General features: G+C 51.2%; 1 protein-coding gene across 1 annotated transcript; it reads left to right on the forward strand.

The window, feature by feature from the left end:
- Positions 1–7,631: 7,631 nt before the first annotated feature.
- PLET1 (PLET1 homolog) lies at positions 7,632–11,274 on the forward strand. The gene is made up of 4 exons (XM_429703.8): positions 7,632–7,830; positions 9,141–9,357; positions 9,848–9,906; positions 10,402–11,274. Exons 1-4 carry the CDS (start codon positions 7,668–7,670, stop codon positions 10,527–10,529), a joined length of 567 nt encoding a protein of 188 aa, XP_429703.3. The 5' UTR covers positions 7,632–7,667; the 3' UTR covers positions 10,530–11,274.
- The last annotated feature ends 5,327 nt before the right edge of the window (positions 11,275–16,601 follow it).

A 16,601-nucleotide genomic window follows, 5' to 3' on the forward strand; every position in this document is an offset into this window, starting at 1 on the left:
TTGCATCTGATGTAGTTTCCATGCAAACAAATGGGAGGCATTACTTTCAGTTCAACCACATATGTGGCCCAGGCAAGCCAAAAGTTGCACACTCGTGCTCTAGGCTCTTCAGCTTAGCATACAGCATTGCATAATGACTCCTGAGTGGTCTCTGCAATGCGTGGCAGTCTGATGCTCCCGTAGCCACAGCTCAGAGGCGGCTCTCTGCAAACAGCAGAGCATGACATAACCTCCAATTGATGGCACAGAGCTCAGGGAGAGGGATCCCAGCACTGCTCCCACCCAGAGCCTCTGGGATTTGCCTTCTCTTACCTATGCTGTTTCTCTTCTGCAACACTGATCTGTGCTGATGGATGAAGGGAAGGAACAGAGGAGGTAGACAGAGGAGTGAATAAATGAATGCAGAGGACAGCATTTACCAACATACAGTCCCAAGCACAGTGCACAGGGATTTGTACTGATAAGAGCTTTTGTACCATATCCATAGCCCACAAAACTGCTCCTCACCACCACCAGTGCCCAATTTACATCCATACAGCAAGGAAATAATGAGAGAGGGACAATGAGTGCTTCAGGCTGCCCTCGCTGCATTTGTGTAACTTTGAAGGTATCTCTGGAACACAGCATCTCTCTCAAATGAGCCTTCATCAAATGTCATTGTTTCAAGCCAGTAAAAACAAAGAACCTCATTGATATTCACAGCATGGTGGATAGTATTTTTGTACCTGTTTTTAATGTTAGCACCTAAGAAATGGAAGGTAATTTACATATAATTTATCAACAGCGAGCAGAGGTGTTCTCTGGTTGGAAAAGGGAGCACACATTGTTCTGCTCCAGCAATTTACTCAATCAATGCTGACAAAGGCTCCGCAGTGCCCAGGAAGGAAGCAGAAGAGACCTGGGGAAGGCAGGAGGGCTGAGAAGTGCTGCTGCGGTGTTGGTCCCACCGCTGGACTCGCCATTGTTGAAGACTGATTTGCAGCCGATGGTTAAACTACAGTTTCAAGAAATGACTGTGCTTTCATCAGCTGAAATGTGTTCAGCCAAACCATAAAAGAAGACACATCGTCGCAACTCATATTCCATCTTGCACCGCATTCAGCCCTGAGACAGACTATGGGCTTTCCGGAAAGTAAATCCATCTTTACTAACACTGCCAGGAATTGGGCTAATGAGGTTAAAGCCAGCTCCTGTGTGTCCTGAGGGGCCTGAAGAAGTGAACACCATCCATATCTTTATACATTCAGGCATCTTAATATACTTAGAGCCATCAGTCCTGTTGCTCAGCTGGCCTTTCCTCCCAGGCCCACGGATTTGTCCTTGGATTTCCCTGCTCCCCACAGAGCTCCAGGTGCCAGCAGTCCCTTGCTCCATGCAGTGGCTGATGGCTCAGACATCCTATTGCTCATCCTTGTCATGCACCAATAATGACCTTGTCATATGGGGAGAGGGACATACTAGCATTCCTCCAATACACCATCAGGTATTGTAATCTGCAGTTTGCTTCCTGCTGCCCAAGTGGAAAATTGCCTTTTTATCTGAAGAAGGGACGTGTTTCACATAGTTAGAGATGCTGGGAAACCCGGTATTGGGAGAGGGAGGCTAAAAGCCAGGATTAGAACCTGCTGGGTTTTTTTCCTGTGAAGATTATGCACTTCTCCTCTTTAAATCAGGGCTCAAATTATTGGGATAGGCAACCCAGGGAGCAGGTATCTGGTCTGGTGCTCTTCCTTGCAGCCAGCACTGGGACACCTGCAGGCACTCAAGGCCAGGTGGGATGGGGCCCTGGGCAGCCTGAGCTGGTGGGGGGGCAGCCCCGCCCATGGCCGGGGGTGGCACTGGGTGGGCTTTGAGGTCCCTCCAACTTTAGCTGTTCCATAATTCTATAAGACTCAAACTCCTGCCCAGGCAGCGGAGCCCAAATTGCTGTTACCTCTCCCTGCAAGCACAGCTGTGCCCCAGGCAATCTATTGTGCCTGCCTCCCACTGGCCCCATCCTTTCTATTTTCCATTTGTGTGTCAGTGTGAGCGATTCCTCATCTCCTTTGACTTTGGGTTTGCTGACACTTCCATTAATAACTGTCACACGTGTTACCAGACCCAGGCTTGCACAGACTTCAGATCTTCCAAGGCACGAGGAGGGGGCAGCCCCAATCTCACTGCTCTCCAGTGCCCGCACACAGCAGATCCCGTACTGCAGGAGGAGGGATGGAGGAGGAGGCAGGACTGAATAGGCAGCTCCTAAATGGGTTTTTGATGTACATTCTCATGTCAAGCAGCATGGTAAGTCTGGGAGTTCAGGAGTTCCTGGAGTCCTGTGGGGATCTGGGCGCCTTTATTTCACCCATTTGGGAAGGCAGTTTGGTTGCAATGCCAGCTTGCTTTCACGGCTGTGCTGCTCTCCCTGGGACCCAACTCCTCCTCACTTTGAAGATCCTGGCTGTTTGACTGCTTTGAATTCATTTGTTTAATGAACCTCAGGGGGCCACTGCACTAAAGCATTCCCAAACATGCTCAGAGCTCTGCAGCTTCTCCGCTAATTAGGGACTCCTCTGGGGCTAAACACAAGAGGTTCTGCTGCTGCGACTGCAGCCGGCACCACGCCAAGGCAGTGCTGAATCTCCAACCCAAGCAAAGACTTTTAGTATTTGCCCTCCCTTATTTTCCCTTCTCCCCAGTCGGCACCATCAGTTTGCCTACCACAAAGTTTCATGCACACGTCCAAGTTTAAAGCCAAGGAATTTCACTTGCCATGAGGAACTGGGAAAGAAATCTGTATCTTCTGCAATTAATCACAGCAACTTTATTACTCCTCAAAAAGGAATGAAAGTGAGGAAGGTCAGAGCAGAACCAACACTGCAGTGCTCAGGGCACTGAGAGCCCTACTGAATTAATTGCCAGGCACTTTCATTACTGATTAAATAGGAAATCTCCAAATGCCAGTAGAAAGTGATGATTAAACCACTCCTATAGGACACATCATCTCTCCTTTCTCATCGCACCAGAGGTCACCTTCCTGTTGGCAAATTCAGAAGGATAAATCTCCAGTGAGGAGGCAGCAGGGATAAACAAACAGCCCCAGAGAGGTGGAAGCTGTCTTTCCAAAATGAAGTTGCAGACACCTTCGCCCAGATCCCACACTGCAGCTGGAGCTGACCTGGAGCCAACCAAACCTCCCAGGGCTGCAGTCCCTGGCTCACCTCACACATACAAATCCCTCTTGCTTCCCCAATCCTCCCCTAGCCCAGATTTCCCCTATACCTTTTCCACAATGATTCAAAGAGATTCCGAGATTCAAACGATTCACCCACACCTTCAGGCACCTCCATCCCTCTTAACCCTTCCAGCCTCCCACCCACTCACAGCACCCTTCAGAGCTGCCCTGAACATGGCACACCTGCCTGAAATGTGGATATGGACAACGTGAGGGCTGGGGGCATCTTGCACCACTGGGCTGCAGCCATGTCCTACTTCTGCCTTGTTCCTCTGACTCTAATCTCCTTCTCCAGAGCTGTCTGTGCACACTGGTGCCCAGCTGGGACTGCAGAACTACATACTGATGGAGGTAGAAGGGATCCTCAGGTCCCTCTGGCCCAAGCCCTGCTGCAGCAGGGATACCCAGAGCAGTGCCCACATCCTCAGCCAGGGCTGTGGAAAGCTGCTGCCATCTCCTGGGCAGCCCGGCACCTTGCCCATCAGCTGCTTCTCCCGGGCGCTCCCTGAGCTGGGCAGCACGGGGCAGAAGCCCTGCGAGCTGCAGTGACCATGAGCCTTCTGCAAATAGGGGCGCAGTCTGGTAATGCCTCTGGGCAAACACGCTGCCCTGCAAGGCAAATAAAGCACAAGGAGCAGCACTAACAGGGCCCAGCTGAGCACCTGCTCTGCTCTCCAGCGATGTGCAGGGCTCCAATCTCACCCAGGCATGCTCCTTTCCATGGAAAGGTGATGCAGTGCTGGTGTCTGTCCTGGCACCAGATCTGCTCACAATGGCACTGAGCACCTGCACTGCCCCAGGCAGATGGCTTTCCCTTTCCTGTGCAAAGTTTGCAGGAGGGAGGTGGCGAAACCCCCAGGAAACCCCTCAAGTGCCGGGGCTGAAGGCAGTGTGCTGGGACAGCCAGGCAGGAGCTGTGCCAGAAGCAGGCACCAAACAGGGGCAGGTGTAGGCCTTGCACGTGGCAGCAGAGAAGCTATAGCTGCAATTTCCACTGCCTCCTGTGATGGAGGATGGAGGGCAGGAGCAGGGGCAGCCACAGGACCCCGACTGGCTCAATGAGGAGTTGCACCAATGCAACCTGCCAGAGGAGAGAACAGCCAGCCAGAAGCTAGCATGTGGAAGTGTTGAGAGGCAGTGGAGGCCATGCAGGAAAATTCCCTTGTTAAACTGCTCCCTTTAGGGAAGTGCCCTCTTACAAAGCCTTTGTCTTTTAAACAAGATTCCTCCCTTGCAAACTCCCTCCTCCCTGCCCTGCAAGCCTTTCTGATGCAGATAACAAAGAGGTCTTTAGGACATTATCCCTCAGAAGCAAATGCAGAGAACAATCCTCCTTTTCTTATTCACGCTCAGATAAAGTCCCTCCAGGGCTATCAGGCCGGCCAAAAGTCTTCATGGGGAAATCCTACCCCAGGACCGGAGCAGAGGGCCAGGACATTTCCATGGGATGTTTCCCTGCAGCAAGCCTGGGTCGCATAGGGAAATAGTGGCCTTGCAGTTCTGCTGCAAAGTGTGTTCCGTGTTGGTGCTGCAGCCCCAGCCCAGAGCTGCTTTGACCCCAGGGAGCCGCTGTGACCTCAGGGAGCTGCTGCAAAGCACTCTCAAATCCATCTCAGCAACCAGGCAGCAATGAAACACCCTGCCGTTACCAAACAAACCGTTTGCAAAGCAGACCGGTAAGCCTCAACTACCTCCTGTTCACCTCAAGCAAATAAATAGTCCAATAAAGCCATGTAGGGGAGATCGGAGCAAACACGCCACTCATGCCTGGAACAGAGCTGGCAGCCTCACAACACCTTTCTGCAGCACTGGGGGATGCCTAGTGGGTGGGAAGGAGCCCCAGCACTCAGCCTGGCCCTGGCTCTGACCCATTTGACCCCAATGGCATCTCCTGTTCAGCCCCAGTGACACAGGATAGCTTGGTCCTGTTGTGAGTCATGGGAACAGGTTGTTGCGTGCGATGGTTTATTATACCACTTGGTTTTGCTAAAGGCACTCCCTCACATGCCGGCTGCTGTTGTGAGTTTCATTCTCCCAGCTCCTGCTCTCCCCCAGGCCAGGAGCACTGTGGTGCTGCAGCTCTGCACCTGCAACACAGCCCTGACCTTGGGGTACTGCCTGCCCGCTCCAGTCCTCCATCCGCAGCAGGGAAGGTGCATCTATCGCTGGGGAAGACAAAAAGGAGTGGAGCTGATGTAAGGAAGGGAGTGGGGAGCAGACTATGTCCCATTGCACCAAGCAAAGGTCAAAGGTCTGTGTGGGCATCCCCAGGGATGGGCCGATCCCAAAATCTGCCTGCTCACACCCTGAGAGCCTCCACAAAGGCAAAGTAAGGGGCCCAGGTCCTGTCCCCGCCGGTTCCAGGAGGCAGAAGCCACCTCCTGTGGGAATGCAGAGAACAGCACAAGGCTTCTTGTAAGTGTCATGGTTTGACCTTGAAAGAAGCCTGTGGAAACTGCAGCTCCAGCTTCAGTTTTGCCCACAAACACACAGAAGACAGGACAGGGAAGGAGTCACAGCACATGTGCCTGCAAGGAGAAAGAAGGGCAAGAGAACACCTCCTCTCCACCCACCAAGAGGGGATATGGGTTCATCCCCAGATGAATCAGACCATGAAGCCATTTCTGAGCTAAAAATCTCCATGTTATTGCTTCCCCCAGCTATCCTCCCCCCTGTGTCCCCTCACCATGACAGATTTCAGCTCCCTCCTTCCCGTGGAAAATACAGCTTTCATCTATCTGCATAGTTGAGGAACAAAACTGTAAATCCCCATATAGCACACATCATGTAACACACACTGCCACTTCCATCACTGCTTACAAAGATCTCTTGTGCTTTGGATGGTGGTTGTAACAGGACCTTCCTTGTGATATATGTGACACTGTCACATCCTGCCTTTTCTTCTCCAAAATTAATTTCCCTCTCAGAAGCAAACTCATCTGTTCTCAACACCCCTTGCTCCAGTGACACTGGACTGACTCATCCTCATCAGCAGAGAATGGCACAGAGCTTTTGCAAGGAGACTATGGGTGAAACCCTCAAGGGCAAATAGCATCAGCAGTGAAGCTGTGCTTGCAAAACCATCTGCTTCCACCTTGCTCTGCTTTTTCCCCTCTCCATCCCCTCACGGCTGGCTGCCTTCCTGTCTTGAGCCCCTCCGGCTGTTTGTTGCAGGGCAGCAGACCCTGTTCATGGGGGATCATGACCCTCTGGGCTCCTTCCTCCTCTGCTCAGGGACACGTAGGAAGGAGGGAGGAGCAACCAGGAAACATGGCCACGACCTCAGACAATTTTATGAACCAAAAGAACTCAATCTCTCATTTTCTCCACACTCTTTGCATTAGGGTAAGGTTTACCTCTGACCCATGTCAACGTCACCAAGAATATACCATCTTTCCCAAGGCATCCCCTTTTTCTCCCACTCTTTTCTGCTGCTCCCTTCTCACCCTGCTTGTCCTGAACCCACCTATCCTCTTTCTGGCATTTTCTTCCACCTCTGCTCAGCTTTTGTTTGAAATGTTGAACACAACCACACACATCACAGGAGGAGCAAAAGAGAACTGCCTGTGTGAGGTGGTTTCATGTTGGAAAAAGGGAAGATGAGAAGGGGAAGGGAATGCAGAGCTCCCAGCCTGGAAGCGGCTCGGCAGAATTCAGGTGGGCGCAGCAGAAACGCAAGTGAGGGCCTCCGGGAGCTGCCAGCATGGGGCAGATGGAGGCAGGAAGGGCATTCCCTGCTGACTCAGGCCTGCCACCAGCACTGATGAGCCCCACACCTCTGATGAGTGCTGCACACCCCGGGTTTCGCTCAGGCCAGTGGCAGGGCGGAAAGACACCACCAGCCCACGCTGTCACCTCCCCGATGGCTCAAGGAGTGCTTGCAAAAGTCAGCCTCTGACATCCCAGCCAGCAGCCCATGGGAGCACAGAGGGAGAGAAAAGCAAAGCTCAGGCTGCTTTGCACAGAATGCTGAGGGGTTTCGCTGAGCCGGCTGTCTGCAGACACCTCCACCAGCATGGGTTGGTTTGGTCACTAAGGAAAGCAGGGCAGGGGCTGGCAGTGGGAGCACAGTACTGTTCCATGTCTCCATGGCCTGGAGTTCCTGCAGATGTCATGGGGACTCCTGACAAATGTGCACAAAAGCGGCTCAGGGAGCAGGCGAGCAGGGACTTGCTTTACATCCCTGGGACTCCCCCATGATACAGATGCTGTGGGTTTTACCCCCACACAGCTCATTACCCCTTTATTTTAAGCAGTTCACCTAGAGGCCAAGCAGCCAGGAGGAAGTAATCTCTAAAACCACAAGAGAAACCTCCCACCAGGGGTGTGTACAAGAGCTGGATGGGGAGGGGGAAATATTTGCATTTACCTCATCAAAATCTCCATATAAATGGGCTGAGAGGCGTCGGGCTTTCTCAGCTCCCAGGTGCATGAAGCAGGGACATCCAAGAGGATGATGGCAGCTCACTTCTTGCTGCAGTTCCTCCTCTTCGGGACTCTACTCGTCCCTGTGTACCTGCAGATGGAAGGATGTGATTTTCTCCAGGATGCAGTCAAGGGCAATTTCTCAGTGACTGTGACACCTGAGGAGTATGTGGCCAACACAACCTACCAGGGTAAGCCACCTTCCATCCCACTGTGCCTCCTCTGCTGCCTCGAACCCAGCGGGATCCTTGAATCTTATGCCGTTCTTAGATGTGCTTAGAACCTGTTCAGTCTAATGATGTTTTACTTCAGGCAGGAGATAGTTCTCCTACTTCTCCCCTGTTTATTCCTATTCCCCGTCTATGCAATCAGCTTCAGATTCTCTTTCCTTCCTTAGGGTGCTTTTTTCCGCCTTAACCTTTTGGCCAAAACACAAAGGACTCAAAAACACAGAATTTTGGGGGTGCTGTTTTGTGGTTTTGTTCCCTTCCCTCCTTGAGGATTTGCCCTTGTTGGCAGTAATGGCTCTACAGACAAAGAGGAAGAGGTTGCTTTGCAGTTGACGCACTTTCAGCGTCAATCACGGAAAATGGCTTTTAATCCTGCATACATGGCAGCCTCACCCTGCTTCCCAGACCTGACAACAGGCATCCTTTGCCTTGAGGTTCAAAAAATCTCAACTCTGGGAGCAGGGAAAGAAGGACATCCTGAGCCCTTCCTTTTCTGCTGGGATGGGCAGGCACAGCTTCCCTCGTGCCTCACCCCAGGAGCACCCACTGCAATGGCTGCGTTTTTCACAGGAGAGGGTTTTGCTTACAGCTGTGACTTTGAGCTGTGATTGTTTCTGAGCACAGGACTCGGGTTTGATGCTAACTGCCACCTCACACCATCTTCTCTATCTCTGGCAGTCCTGAGGGGTTTCACTTGAAGCCACTCTCACCCAAATGTCACTGAGGGCCAGGAGGGCTACAGCCGTGTGGCACACACAGCCGTATGCAGCTGGCTGCTGGCAGGCAGGTCTCCCCTTGCTTCGTGTGCTTACAGCCCCACTGCTGCCTGCAGTAGCAGCGTGGTGCACAGCAGCATTGCACAGATTTGTCACAGCCATGAATCAGCAACCTGGGATGGAGACATGGGGAAAACGACAGGGTGGGGATGGCGCAGTCAGCTGTGGGCTGCTCACCACCTCATCCGCTGTGCATTTTCCACCCCTGCCATTTGCATGGGAGCCAGAAAAGGTTTCCTCACAGGAGCTGTGGTTTGGCTTGGTGTCATCATCCTCCACAGCAGCGGCTGCAGATGGGGACTGAAGAGATCCCCCCATCTGGAGGAGGGGGGCAGTGAGGGGCTCTTGTTTTAGCAAGGGGACACTCCCTTCCCTGCGCCTCCGTGTCACAAGTGAGCAAACACTCCCTTAACTGAAAGCCTTGAAAGCAGGGGATCTGAGATAGCTGTCCTACAGGATAGACAACTTACCTTGTCTCACTTGCTCTCTTTGCAGTTACAATAAGAGATGACGGAAACAGCACCACCATCAGAAATGTGACCATGTATTTACTTCAAGCCTTGTCCTCTGAAAATACCACTGCAGGAGAATGGAATGTAGTAGAAAAACTAAACTGCAGTAATGTTGCGACAGCAATGCTAAATACCACTCAGGAAGAAGCAGCAGCAAACTGGACATCTCCAAGCAGTAACATATCTTCCGTGGAAATAAGGTAACACTATCCCACGTTTGGATAATCAGCTGGGATAGTACTTGCCTGTGCCAGCTCCCAGTAATGCCCACAATCAGGAGCCCACCCCCAGAGCAGCAGCTTTAACAAACCCTTGTCCCTGCTCCAGATTTTCACTTGAAAATACCAAGGAAATATTTTCTGCAAAGCGAGATCTGGAGGTCACTCCGCTGCCAGCCCAGTGGTTTGCTCACATTAGTAGGGATGTAAATTAGCTCAATGGAAATTAAGGGATTGAACACTCCTTATTTCCATGAACACTAATGGAGCTGCATCCATGGGAAATATTTGCCAAAGGAAACCATAGCCATTAACCTGATTGGCCTTATCTGCCAGAAGGAAGAATGCAAGAGCTCATTACTCTAGTGATTGCAAGGAACACTGTTGTTACAAGGAACAGGTGGTCACAGCACACATCCCATCTCATAATTTGCTCTTTATGCCCTTTTTCCTCTCTTCCCTCCCTCCATAGGGCATATATCATCTATGAAAACAATATCACTGAGTTCAAGACGGCGATTCTGCAGGAAGGTAAATAAATAGGGTGCAGTGGGGTGGTCCCACAGTGGGGCAAGCAGTGCACTGAGCAATGTGCCGTGGTGTTGGGTTTTCCATCTCGCCAGTAGTCAGGAGAGAAGGCAAAGACACCAGAGTGGTGAGAAGGTCTTCAGGATTAATGCTGAATTTGAACACTTCCTAGCTTTCTTTCACCTTTAATGGACACTAAACAGCCACAGACAAGTTGCAGGTTGGATATTAGGAAGAATTTCTCTCCCAGAAGAGTGGTCAGGCACTGGAACGGGCTGCCCAGAGAGGTGGTGCAATCATCATCCTTGGAGCTGTTTGAGGAAAGGGCAGGTAGAGTACACAGGGAAGTGGTTTAGTGGGCAATGGTGTCGATAGGTTGGATGTATTCATGCATCCCACTCTGTACCACAGGTCTGACACACATTTCTGAGAAATGACAGCACGTAGGTCTGTAGCTGGTCCTCTGCACTTCTAATTTACCCCGCGGGTTTCTTTCAGTTCCACGAACAGATCCAACCACAGCCTCGACAACCCCTGACTCCGTCTCCGCAGTCCAGAGCAGCTGCTTCTTCATCGCCGTCACTCAGCTGCTGATGCTCCTCACTACAAGCAAACTGCTCTCCTAGGAGATGGGGAGAGGAGATGACCCAGCTGTGGTGCTCCTCTCCTCACCCACGGCACAGGTGGGAGGGCAGGCAGCTGATCTACTCAGGAAAATCACTCACTTCTTATGCGTATCAAGATGATAACTGCACTTCTACATTAGATTATAAGGGTCTATGGCCACAGAGCTGATCTCCCCTTACTCCCCTCAACCAGGGCCAGCACACACAGCAAGATTAGCAAGTCAGAGATCACTCTGGTCAGAACAGCTGGAGAAGGTGATTTAGGAGCAGACCCCTTCTAACCAGGGGCACCGGATGGGTTAATCCTTTCCTCAACACCTGGGGTCCTGTGAAGCACAAAAAGAAAAGCATGAAAATGTTCAAGAGAGGGGAAAGGCCCCTCCCCATCCCAGTACTGGTGTGTGCTGAGGAGCTGAAGGAGAGGTCTGTGAGCCACAGCCAGGGCAGAGCTATACTGTGTCCTGCAAAGCTCCCTTGGTTTGGTTCTGGCTCTCTGGAATGGTGGAGTGGGTGGGTTTTTTTCCTCCTTTTTTTGTTTGTTTGGGTTTTTTTTTGTTTTTAATCAGCAGCAGTTCCTGCTGTGGGATGAGATTGGATGGGCCCCTGAATGTCTTGATTTTATTATTATTGTTTGTATTTTTATACGGATGGAGTTTATGAAGGAAATTTCAAACTTCTGGAAAGTAATTACTATTATTATTATTTTTTTTTTCTGAAGCGAATCTAAATAAACCAAAGAATGAAAGCTGGCTGTCGCACTGAGCAGTGTTTTCTGGCTGGGACACGGCCGGGCTCCGGCCCTGACCAGCACAGTCTGCCCCTGCAGCTCATGGCCATGTTTAAGGGGAATTTGCTTTCACCTGTCCTTGAACCCAGGGCACAGCCCTCAGCCCTGCGGGCTCCAGAGCCTGGCTGCCTCCCCATGGTGTGCCCCTCTGCTCCCCACTGAGGCTCACATTGCTCTGAAGTGGACATATCTCACTCGAGTCCACTTTTGTTCAGATTTTGTCTCAAAAAGCCGTGATTTGCCTCAAAGAAGAGATATTTCTCCCTCTCACAGCTGGGCTTTGCAAGGCGGTAGTGAAGCCCTGCTGATTTCCACTTATTCCCACCCCTGGAGGGCTATGGGATGGCTGCTTTGTAAAGTCAGCAGTCCCAAACACAAAATTAAGCACAGTATTATGAATGGTATTTCCACTGCATCATGTATGGAGTGATCAACACAGCTGTGGAATGTTTCACAGAATATCACTGAAATACACTTGCATGGCCCAGCTATTACAGTTGCCTTCTGTTTTGCAGGCAGGTTAATTAGCAGCTCCCGAGCAACCAGAATAATGTCACCATTCACTACAGCAGCACACTGCACTCGGTAAAATCCTACTTAGTGCAGTAGACTGCCTTTCTACTCTAATCTTCCTGTCAATATGATTATCTGGTCAGATAACAGCTCACATAATAGGTATCAAATCCCCTCCAGGTAACCTTGCAGCAACACCCTGTTACCAGGCTTAGGGTGGAGAGCAGGCTGGGATGCTGAGCACTAGGTTGCACCATTCCCTATGTGCAGAGAATGAGGAACCCCCCCCCCCCATGCTTACAACAGCCCTTTTTCTCACAAAATGGCTCCAGCTCCCTGTCCTGGCTCTTCTGCTGGTTAAGCATTACCAGAATGGCTGCAGCTGTGAGCAACAAAGCTCTGCAGCAGTTCCCCACCCTTCCCCTGATTGCTGCACCTTCATGCCACCCAGGGAAGCTCAGTGCTTTGTGGAAATCAGAACAACCCCAATTTCTTGGAGTGCAGACTTAACCTTTTACTGCTATTTCTCACCCTCGATACAGAAGGAAGTGCATCACTCGTTCTGAGAGCAGATTAAACATCAGGATTAAACATTAACCTTCCTTGCTCCATTTCCACCCCTGCAGAACAAGGGGCAGCTCCAGCCCTGCTCCCTGCTGCCCCATCTCTCCCAGCTCCGAGGACAGAACACGTGGAGTGGAATGGCTGTGCCATACCCCTGCACATTTCTGCATCGCTTCGAGAGCAGCCATTGATTTTCCCAAGCCCTGCTGCAGTGAGGGAACAAACAGCTCCTGCCTCCGGCACAGTGATAGCCAAAGGGCTGCTGACCCTCCCATCCTAATGGCTTTATGGCATTTAGGGACACACACACCCAGGGCAATAAAAGGAGCATCGGATGGCAGGACAAAGCATGCAAACATCAGAAAATGCCCCAACCACTGCTCAGCCACACATCAACACCCCTGTACGTGCGGTGCGACCACGCGCTCCTTCCCCCTCTGAGCACACAGGATGCGGTGCAATGGCAGAGCCAGCGCTCCCCGCTCCCCAGCACTGCCCTCCCCACTGCACACGGGGCCCAGAACCACACGCCACGAGCTGGGAACTGCAGCCTGACCTCAGGAGGAAGAGCTGGGCTGCCCCATCGGGCACACTGTGTGGATTATTCATTAACGTGGTCATTGTTGGGGCTACAGCGAAATACAAACAACACCCTTGGGAGTGGCACTGAACTTGGCTCAGCCCCAATACTTGCCCCCACCCCGCAACACTGCCCCTGTGTGGGGCAGGAAGGCAAGAGGGGGTCCTTCCACTCGGTCCCTGCTAAATACACAGCACAGCATGTTTCTGATCTTGCCATCATTATACCGTTATTTGTGTTTCTGTGCGCTGAAGCTGGAAGTCATGCTCCTGCAGTAGCTCTCCTGGGATTAGCTTTGAAATTTTAATTGCTGTCCCAGACACCCTCGTCACCTGAACAGCTCTCCTCTGGCCAATTTCATCACTCAGTAACTAAGTCACAGCACAGAAATGCTTAATGTGTAACGATGCTAGCTAACTCTATACAGCCCTCCCTGGCCCATGAATTTGGAGGTTGATTCCCGCAGACTTTCCTGCATGGACTCACACATTCCTGCAAAAACTGAGACCTCTGCAAGCAGAAGGAATGCAGCCCTGGGGCATCACAATCCCAACACCGCCTGCCCCAGGCACCCACACCATTTCCCAGGCCCTGCTTTATTTTCATCACTCCAGCCCTGCTGCAATTTAAACCTGATAGATCACAGAATCACTGAGGTTGGAGAAGACCTCTAACGTCATCCACTCCAATCGCTCACCTACCACCAGTGTTCCCCACTGACTGTGTCTCTCAGTGCCACATCTCCACATTTCCTGAACACCTCCAGGGACAGTGACCCCACCACCCCCCGGGCAGCCTGTGCCACTGCCCAACCACTATTTGGAAGAAGTTTTTCCTGGTATCCAAGATCAGATAGAAGGACCTGAGTACTTCCTGGACATGCAGTGCAGCAATAAATACAAATTCCCCAGTTATTGTGGGACTTCGTCAGCATTATGTTGTACTGCAGTAAAACAAATGTGGGCTATTCTTTTCTGGCCCCGTACCCAATTTCACAGTAAGAATAGTACATTGCTATACTCATTTGCTTGTTTATTGTCATCACTGTCAATAGCTGCATTGCACTTCTGGGAAAGCCACCACGTGGTATGTTTGGGTCCCCATGACGTACTGAAGATCCAAAGGTCTTGTGAATCACACAGCACCATTTATATCACAGTGGTTAGCCAGCCTGATGCATCACACCAGAGAATGAGAGAACAGCAGAACTCGGTGAAGGTGCATAGCCTCCCAGACAGCACCAACTGGAACGAAGGCAGCTGTGCCCCACACGGTTAGAAATGGAGGGCTGCAATGCCATCAGCAGTGAAGTGTCCCCTTCAGCTGAGATCTGAGCACTCCCACCTGTGTGATGCTGCACGGCATGGGTGTCCAACCTTCTGGCTTCTCTGGGCCACACTGACCGAAGAGGAAATGTCATGGGCTGTGTATACATAGGCTGCACTGCAAACAGTGCCTTCCATTTATCTGCATGAAAACTACAACTGATAAGAGAGCACAATAACTATTGAATAAAGCACGTTCTCAGCAACAAAACACTGCTTTTCAACATAGGCACCACCATTAGCTGTGCATTTTCACCAGCAGTGAACAAGAGGTGCATGCTGCACATGACAAAACCTGCATCAGAGGAGGCGACCACTGTCACCAGTGCTGAAATGCACCACCCACCCCTCTCTGTGCTCACATCCACTCTTTGGTCTCCAGAAACCCTCAGCAAATGTCAATGAATGTCAGTGGGTGACAATTGTTCTGCATGTAGGAATTCAGTGACACACCTTTGCTTCATCTGCACTCCCGTGTCAGACACCGCTGTGTCAGACTGCCCCTCTGCTGCCATCTGTCACACGGCAACAACATGGAACGGGATATTGGTGGGAAGGTTCCACCTCTACTGCCGTACCACCACCATCCGCCTCTGATGTGGTGGGTGGACGTCATGAAACAGGAGGCATTACTTTTGGAGCAGTCCTCGTAAAATATAGGATGTAGTTAATGTACATTAGCAATAAAGCTTATTTTAATTTTTAATATTTTACAACATTAAAAAAAGAGGGCATCAAAGCAGTGGGATCTGTGACCTTGCTGTTGTGAATCAATGTGGTTCATCAGTGTTGTTTGGTGGCAGTGGCTGCAGCTCTCAGTGAGGTCTCATGGTGTTGGTCAGAGATGTTGGATGAAATGTGACTCTTCCTGTGCTTCATCCTTGAATGTGGTTGCTCTCAAACATATGCACTGCCAAAACCCCGTGCCCTGGTTTCAGCCCACACAGTGCCCATGGCACTCTGCTGCGTGGGCGCTGTGAGCAATGGGAGCACACCCAGAGCTGGGCTGTGTGCAGCTGTGTGTGGGTGACACAACTGCTGCAGAGCCTTCAGCTCCCAAAGCACTGCCCATAGGAGGACAGGGGGCAGTGCCGGAGCTCTGCAGCTCAGCTGTTGCAGAGGATGAGGTCAGTGGGGGCATCCCCACCCTGAGCCAGGCCTGGCCACAACATCTGAGCAGTAATGGATGAAGGCACAGGACCATCCTCATGTCTAGCAGCCACAGTTTAAAAGAAAGCAGTCGAAGTATTTTCTGGAGCCATAACCAGCGCATTCCAGCCAAAGGTGAACTATTAGGCAAGCTTCATTAAACCTTTCCAAGTGGTGCTGTTTGCTGTCATTATTCAGCCGCAAACCTCCTTTTAAAGTCCGTGAATTATTACTCCGGGTATTACTTTTTAAATTATATGCATTTGGTTATTCTCTGTGGCCATACCTCCCAATGGCTCTCAGTACTGCTCGGCACATTGCTCATGTGATGGGGAATCACACACACTGCTGCTCCGGCCCAGGCTGGCAGGTGGGAGGCCCTCATTGCAGCCAGCTGAAATGCACCGTTGTTCCCTAACTGGTTTTACTTGCATTCCTCTTCCAGCTCTTTGATTTCACAGTATGCCTACAATTTCAGGAATCTTCAGAAGAACTGGCTGGCGTTCAGCTGAACACATCACAGCCCCATCCTCTGTAACCACCCGGCTGCGGGAGGCAGCAGAAGCAGCAGCCCCAGTGGTTGGTGCACACCAAGTGCCTACACGAGCTTTCCAGCGTGGGGTTCTGATGGTGAAAACAGCATGTAGCTGCTGATCACTGCACTGGGAGCACTCATTGGCTGCTTTCTCCAGGAAGGGGAGAGCTTCATGCTGTTCCTACAGAATTCCTAAGAAAAGCACGCTTGATCTTGCTGCTTGTGCCAAAAAGCTTTTAGGAGTCTACAACGAGCATACTCTCAAAGCAGCCCAGGTCACGGGCCAATTAACTGTATTTACGATTAATTTTTTACATAGGTAGAGAGTGACAGGACAAGGGAAAATGGTTTTAAACTCAAAAAGGGGAGATTTAGATTAGATGTGACGGGGACATTTTTCACACAGAGGGCCATGAGGCGCTGGCACTGCTGCCCAGAGAGCTGTGGGTGCCCCATCCCTGCAGGCACTCAAGGCCAGGTGGGATGGGGCCCTGGGCAGCCTTATCTAGTGGTCAGCAACCCTGCCCATGGCCAGGGGGTTGTAACTAGGTGATCTTTGAAGTCCCTCCAACCCAAGCTGTTCTATGATTCCAAGACATACACACTGCCAAGCCACCTC

This window comes from Gallus gallus, chromosome 24, assembly GCF_016699485.2.
Source record: "Gallus gallus isolate bGalGal1 chromosome 24, bGalGal1.mat.broiler.GRCg7b, whole genome shotgun sequence".
In the NCBI taxonomy this organism is placed as follows: Eukaryota; Metazoa; Chordata; class Aves; order Galliformes; family Phasianidae; genus Gallus; species Gallus gallus.

Excerpts from the sequence above, each read along its gene's own strand:
- PLET1 (XM_429703.8), top strand. The coding sequence starts at position 7,668 with ATGATGGCAGCTCACTTCTTGCTGCAGTTCCTCCTCTTCGGGACTCTA. Across the intron at positions 9,358-9,847 it reads ATATCTTCCGTGGAAATAAG|GGCATATATCATCTATGAAA; the intron begins GTAACACTATCC and ends CTCCCTCCATAG. Across the intron at positions 9,907-10,401 it reads GACGGCGATTCTGCAGGAAG|TTCCACGAACAGATCCAACC; the intron begins GTAAATAAATAG and ends GGTTTCTTTCAG.